The following is a 7,482-nucleotide window of genomic DNA, read 5'->3' on the forward strand; positions in this document are numbered from 1 at the left end:
TCTTCTTCTTCTTCTTCTTCTTCTTTTAGACCAATGGACAGATAGAAAAATACTCTGCTCTCTTTCAGTCTCATTTCATTTGAACCTCCGGCAGGCGTAACTCTGAGGGCGCAGCGGGTTGAAACGGTTGTTGCTCTTGCACGTTAAACCCAGTGGCAGACTGTCTGACTGCTAATCCTGAAGTCGCTCAAACTCACGTCTGTAATTTTGCAAATAAAAAAGAAAACACGGACGTCTGAGAGGCGGAGTGATTGACAGCCAATCTCGCTGGAAAATATTCAGTCGGCTTGTTGTTGTTCAGCCGGCGCCAAACGTGGATTAGCAGAAAAACAAGCAATCAGGCATCGCACATTCAGGAACCAATGACATCCTCCGACACGTCTTTGTGTTTTCATGAGCAGCTGAATGTCGATGATTCTGACTTGTACTCTGTTTGTGTGTGTTTGTGTGTCTGTGTGTGTGTTTATAGGAGGCCACCACCAAGACACAAAAGTGCGTGTTAACATCAAAGTGAAAGATGTGAACGACAACTCCCCAGAGTTTGCAACCAACAACGAGGTCCTCATGTGTGAAACGGTCGCGCCGGGGAAGGTACGTTTGTGCGTGCGTGTGTGTGTGTGTGTGTGTGTGTGTGTGTGTGTGTGTGTGTGTGTGTGTGTGTGTGTGTGTGTGTGTGTGTGTGTTAGTGTGGGAATATGTGAACGGACATGTACTTTGGAAGATGATGGTAAACAAACCTAAACTTTACCCAGAGACAGTAATTTACTCCTTTTTTCTAATGAGTTTTTTCTGCATATGCATGTGTTTGTATACGTGTGTGTTTGTGTTGACATGTGTGTGTGTTTGTGTTTCAGGTGATTGAAACAGTCAGTGCCGTGGACAAAGACGAGATGGCTCACAGGCAACACTTCACATTCAGACTCGCTCCCGAAGTCGCCCACAACCACAACTTCTCCCTGAAAGACAACCGAGGTACGCGACCTTTAAATGTATATTTTCCACCGTTTTTCCAATTACTCAGTCGCCTCCTGCCTCTCCCTTACTTTGGGTTTCCCAGCGTTTCCTAGCAGCCGATCTCCGCGTGTCGTCATCCCTGGTCTCCCTCTCTCCCTCTCTCTCCCTCGCCCTTGGTTCTCACTCAGATTAGATCAAAGCACGACCAGATGGAGGCTTAAAGTAGCTTGTAGGAAGCAGCAGGTGCTCGGAGTCTCTCGCTCACACACACAAACGCACACGTCCTGCAGGCTGCATTAATTGCGGTGGGGTCCCTGTCCGTCTGTACATATATCTTAGGGGGGCACCTGATTGAATTACGGTTTCTAGGTGCTGGGAGTGAGTTTTAAAGAAAAAGAAGGAAGAGAGAAAGAGAGAAAGAGAAGGAGAACAAGAGGCTGTAAAAAAGACTGAACAGGAGCTGAACACAAAAGTGTGTTGAGCTGAGATTTAAATGATCAACATGGAGGAAAGTACAGGATTTAAAGGGGTTTCCCACAGTGCTGGACAAAAAAAATCAGGGGGTCTCACTTTAATCCCTGTTTATCACAGACAGACGACAGGATGATAGATGGATAGATAGATGGATGGATGGATGGATGGATGGATGGATGGATGGATGGATGGATGGATAGATAGATAGATAGATAGATGGATAGATAGATAGATAGATAGATGGATGGATGGATGATGGATGGATGGATGGATGGATGGATGGATGGATAGATAGATAGATAGATAGATAGATGGATAGATAGATAGATAGATAGATAGATAGATAGATAGATAGATAGATAGATAGATAGATAGATAGATAGATAGATAGATAGATAGATAGATAGATAGATATTGTGTAGGCGCTGAACGCTGTTATTCTGAAATGTATGCATGGAGAACAACACCTACACCTGCCAGTGAATAATATGTGAAAGCAAATGAAAATCGGTGACACTAGATGCTGCAGATATTATATTTTCTACCAGTTGCAGGAAGCTTGATTTTCTGTTCATTTGAGGCTAAAGGTTGAGAAATTGAAAAATGTCGCAACTAGGGACCAAAAGGTTTGTCCAGGTCTTTGTAGGTTTAATCAAATGTGGATGAGTTGCTGTATTAAAAAGTTTAAACACAGATTTTAGCCAAATTCCACTGCATGTACCTACTTACTTTTATATCCCACTGTTCTTTAGTAGTTTACTTACTTCTCCATTAATCTACCTGCTGATCTTTCCGTGCTAACCCACGTCCGTCTGTCTCTCCGCAGACAGCACAGCCAGTATTAATGTGCTGCGTAAAGGATTCAGCCGTCTCACCCAGGACGTTTACTACCTTCCCATCGAGATAAACGACAACGGCTTACCGTCTCTGAGCAGCACCAACACGCTGACCATCAGAGTGTGCTCCTGCGACAGCAAAGACACCATCGTGTCCTGCAACGTGGAGCCCTACGTCCTCCCAGCGGGCCTCAGCACCGGGGCGCTCATCGCTATACTGGCCTGTATCGTCATTCTGCTCGGTAAGTTGAAGTTAAAGTCGGCTCGCCTTCCCAACTGTTTACTCTGATTTGATATCAAAATTCATGGTTGGTGCGAAATTGGTTCAACTACGCATCTGTGACTTCGGGGGGTATTTCGCTGTCAGTCACGGGTTCCAAACCCAACCCACAAACCGGATAATCCAGTTAACTGCCACAAAGAAGTTATGACAATTGTGAGGGGAAACTATTCCAACTTTAATATTTTGCAGTTTGTTTTTGGCCTAAGCTTTGTGTGGGCCACGGGTTTTGCAAACAGAATTTGGGGCATTCAAGCACCAGAGTGCGGATCCCCAACCTTCAGGGTGGGTTCGGACACACAACGGGATCCGATAGAAGATTCTGTCCCGAGCCGCACTCTAAATGAACAGCGCCCACTTGCAGTAGCATAAATCGGCACTTATGCAATGAGGTAAAACTTGATGTGACTGAGTCCGGCTGTCCACCTCCACGTCCTCATTTCCACCGCAGCGTTCCAGCTCTTCTTAAGCTCGGGGGTCACGCGCGTCCCAGCCGCTTGCACGTCGCCTTCACACCTCAGCGTTATCACCTAGTGTGGGCGCTTTGTATGAGGACAATGCTACAACAATGCTTCTGTTGTCTGTCTGTTTTCTGTTTGGACTTTTTTTGTTTTTGTGTGTGTGTGAAAATGTGTACGACTCGCTCTCTGAAACAACAATTGTTTTCCAAAGTCCTTAATTGTGTCTCCAGCTTTAATTTCTCCCTCAGCCCACTGGTTTACCCACGTCGCAGTTATCTGCCTCCCTGTTCTCATGCACTCGCACTGCGAGGACAACACAACCGACAACTCTTTAAAAAGCCGAAATGTTGATAACCCCCTGCAATTAAAGTAGCATGTGTGTGTGGCACGATGATTAGATTAATTAAACCGTCCGAGGTCTAATTACACCATCTCCCACGGTGCATACTAATTATCTAACGCTCGCTTTTCTACTTTTTCAACAAAGATCGTGTGAGGATTGTTGTGTAATCTGTTTGGCAGAGCGGTTTTGTAACGGTGCGTCTCTCTCTCTCTCTGGCAGCTATCGTGGTGTTGTTTGTGGCACTGAGGCGTCAGAAGAAGGAGCCATTGATAGTGTTTGAGGAGGAGGACATCAGGGAGAATATCATCACTTACGATGACGAGGGAGGCGGCGAGGAGGACACGGAGGCTTTCGACATCGCTACACTGCAGGTACGAAGAGGGGGGGGGTGATAAAAATCCCACTATTTCTAAATGCTGGTTTTATTCCACTTGTATCTGTCAGTTTAAATGCTTATACAACCCACGATTCTATTCAACATTACGTTTCCATTTCTTTTGACTAAGATGGATCAACTGCCTGTGAATAAAATACACATTTCACTCAGCTCTCTCCTCCTTTCTTTCTCTTTTCACATCCTTATCTGAGTGAGGGATTCTAAAGCAAGGTGCTTTTTTGTATTTTCTTGCTTCCTCAGAACCCAGATGGTGCAAATGGTTTCCTGCCAAGGAAGGACATCAAACCGGAGCTCCAGTATCCCATCAGGCCCGGGCTCGGCCATACTGGAGCCAACAGCGTCGACGTCGACGACTTCATCAAGACTCGGATTGCAGAGGCCGACTGCGACCCCACCGCACCCCCCTACGACTCCATTCAGATCTACGGCTACGAAGGCAGAGGATCATTGGCTGGTTCATTGAGTTCCCTCGAGTCTGTCACAACAGAGTCCGACTTGGATTATGACTATCTGCAGAGTTGGGGGCCGAGGTTTAAGAAGCTGGCGGATTTGTACGGGACCAAAGACGGCTCCATTGACGATGCCGATGACGGTGAAGACTCTTAACAGTGGTCTCACTGAGTGGACGCCCCCCGATTTCCGATTTCCTGATTCCATGAGGATTCGCTAACTGAGGCTTGACACTTCCCCGGTTGCCGGTTGCTACCAACTGTTCAGTTCATGCCAACCAACGTTAACAGCCCTTCATTCCCTGGCACCTCCTCGGTCCTCCAAGACGATTTGCTGACGAACAAATAATGAACGCTTGGACTCCAACCCCCCCGGTTCCCTCCTTTACCTTCCTATATCTCTTTCCTTCTCTCTATTTCTACAGACTTGAGCATTGTAGGGCTGGGAGATTTGTTATGTCACCATTTGTCTGTTTGTAAGTAAATTGCTGGGAGAAAACAATGTTGCTGTATGATCAAAATGACTTGCTTATAGCAAAAATGTTTATTCGAGTTCCTAGATACTTTTGTGGACTGGATTCACGTCCTTCCTCTGAAAGAGATTTTAGTCCCTTAGCAGGTTCCTGAGTGGTCTTAACAGGTCACATGGTAGCTCTCGTTGTGATGTATGTAAACGACACGCTAGAAAAAGAGAGGAAGCGAGAGATAGAGCAAATTAAAAGAGAAAGTTAGAGTGGGATCCAGCAACTGCCTGTTTTTACGGAGAAGAAATGAAAGGTACCTTTGCGTCGCTAGGCTCAAACAAAACGCTTTCTTTTCCCAACGTGTTGTTGTGTGTGCAGAATTCAGCAGGTACTGTGATTTCGATGGCGTGACAGACTCTGGGTTGTTGATACTTTGAAGATGCTCGCAGCATCCTCACAGTATGGTGGCCTTATAATAAATAAACAACAACTCCAGGGGTAAACACAACAAGAGGAACAATAGAGACCGCTAGCTTCAGTAGCTACACACAGACAAACTATGAGTATCTATGAAAAATGCTCCTCACGTACCTGTTTTTTGTACTCCCCCCCCCAAAAAGAGACAAGCTAAACACGGATTCAATTTTAAACCTGCGGATGATTCTTTGTTTTCATTCTTCACTGCAGAGAAGACGTGACGCCTCGTCCACCCCGTCCCCGTCCCCGTCCCCCTGTACACGCCCCTGTGTCCCCTCCCATCAACGATCACTTCCCATTACCAAGTCCACCGATGAATGATCACACGCTCATTCGGAGTCCACCAATGATGATCAATCACAATGAGTAAAAACCTGTGAGCTCTAAAAATCGCCTTAAACTTAATGGACACTCTTGCAACGCAGTGCATTCTCCGTTTTTAATCTTCTTTTCCGTTTTTCTTTTTGTAACTTGAAAAGTATATTCAGAAAGCAAACTATTCTCCATGTTAGGTATGTACAGAGCAATGTGCAGACATGTGGTAAATCACTCCGAGGATCCAACTTGCACCTCGTGCACTCTTAAAGGTTCAGTGTGTAGGATTTAGTGACACCTAGTGGTGGAGTTGTCGTGTTGCAGCTGAACGCCCCTCGCCTCACCCTCCCCAAGAGAACCTGTGGTAGCTTCAGTCGTCATAGAAACTCAAAAGGTTTAGTTTGTCCAGTCTGGGCTACTGTAAAATAAAACATGGCGGGCTCGCTCCCGATGTAAATATAAAGTATTTAAATATAAAGGGCCCATTCTAGGGGAAAGAAAATAACAATTCGTACAATTTAGATGATTAAACACAACTAGGATTATTTTATATTCCAGTTCCGCCGATAGATCCCTTTCACCTAAACCTTACACACTGGACCTTGAGAACATAGAATGAACTGGTTCTGCCGGCGTGGTCAATGTCGTCCGAGGAAACGTGCGTTGTGTTTGTTTTCCGAACACCGGCTATGTTTCGCAGCGACATCTGTTGTATCAACACGCGTTGCTCTTTGAACATAAACACGTGCAAATCGGTAAATATTACACAAGGTGTGTTTCGTCGGAGCCACGTACCCGAAGGGGCCGAAACCAGAACATCCTGTTTGAGCACGAAGGTTCTCGTTCAATCGCTTTTTTAAAAAAATGTTATTATATTATTATGATTATTATTATTGTTGTTTTTTTATTATTATTATTATTATTATTATTATTATCATTATTATGACAGTAATTGTTCTTTCTTTGGCTGCAGCTACACAGGAACAAATTCACGTTTAACTTTTCGCAGCTCAGATGTAAAGTTGTCTCAACGTGGGAGCGAGCGCACGGTGAATGAGTTTCAGATTTTTGGACAGCTGTAAGAAATGTGCTGCCGAAAGTTAAATCTCAGCTTTTGGTTCACGCCTGTGTGAACACGACTTGTTTCTTTTATTTGATTTGTTTCTTTTTTTTGTTTTTTCCATTATTTGGCGTTTTTGTCGTTCTTTCTCCCTGTTCAAGAGGAAAAACTAGCAATCCGTGTTTGTTGCAGCGAGAGAACGCCTCGTTTTTATTCTCTGTCAAGTTTTATGGTACCGATTTGTACAATTTTAAAAGTTCTTATTTTAGTATACATGCAGAATATTCCAGTATTACAACAAAAACATGTTAAGAAGATAAGATTAAAAAATGTTACAGCATCACACTTATATTTTCTGAACATTGTACTGTTGCTTTACTATGTGCTTCTATCTCCGAAGCGAAAAAAAACTTTGAAATAAATGCTCTTTTTATAAAATGACATTAAAATGTGTGTTGGAGTGAACTTTGTGTTCGGGATAAAATTCCTTTGATGGATGTGGCAGAACCCCCCCCCCCCAAACCTCACTGCTTTCGGTTAAACCTGTTTGTTTGTGGTTGGTTTGACCGTTTTATTTCATGCCTGATGTTGATAGGCATCCTGTGGACACACAAACAGACACACACACACACACACACACACACACACACACACACACACACACACACACACACACAGTGTATAACAGGCTTATTTCTTGACTGTGTGGCTGCAAGTGAAACAAGGACAAATTATTCAGGCTTTGTGTTTCTCTGAGATCACTTTAATATTCAAGCCATTGGCAGATTCCACAAACACACCTTTGTAAAGACAGCACAGTATTCATTTACCACAATCATTAAGAAAGGCCATGCACGGGTGCAAACGCACACACACACACACACAGACACACAATATCTCTGAGCCTCTCCTCAGGAAGCAACACTGAGAAAGGTCAGGCTGCACTTAAGAGGAACAACACAAGGAGAAGAA

At 44.3% G+C, this 7,482-nt stretch overlaps 1 protein-coding gene across 2 annotated transcripts in view; it reads left to right on the forward strand.

Annotated features, from left to right (window-relative positions):
* The window catches only part of cdh11 (cadherin 11, type 2, OB-cadherin (osteoblast)), a 78,780-nt gene extending 72,904 nt beyond the window's left edge, over positions 1–5,876 (forward strand). For both annotated transcript variants that reach the window (XM_035173491.2, XM_035173492.2), the window contains exons 13-17: positions 470–591; positions 855–972; positions 2,255–2,506; positions 3,568–3,719; positions 3,986–5,876. In XM_035173491.2, the coding sequence (XP_035029382.1) occupies positions 470–591; positions 855–972; positions 2,255–2,506; positions 3,568–3,719; positions 3,986–4,351 (1,010 nt within the window). In that variant the 3' untranslated portion in view covers positions 4,352–5,876. The remainder of the gene's footprint in view (positions 1–469; positions 592–854; positions 973–2,254; positions 2,507–3,567; positions 3,720–3,985) is intronic.
* Positions 5,877–7,482: the final 1,606 nt, after the last annotated feature.

This window comes from Hippoglossus stenolepis, chromosome 12 (genome assembly GCF_022539355.2).
Source record: "Hippoglossus stenolepis isolate QCI-W04-F060 chromosome 12, HSTE1.2, whole genome shotgun sequence".
Lineage (NCBI taxonomy): Eukaryota > Metazoa > Chordata > Actinopteri > Pleuronectiformes > Pleuronectidae > Hippoglossus > Hippoglossus stenolepis.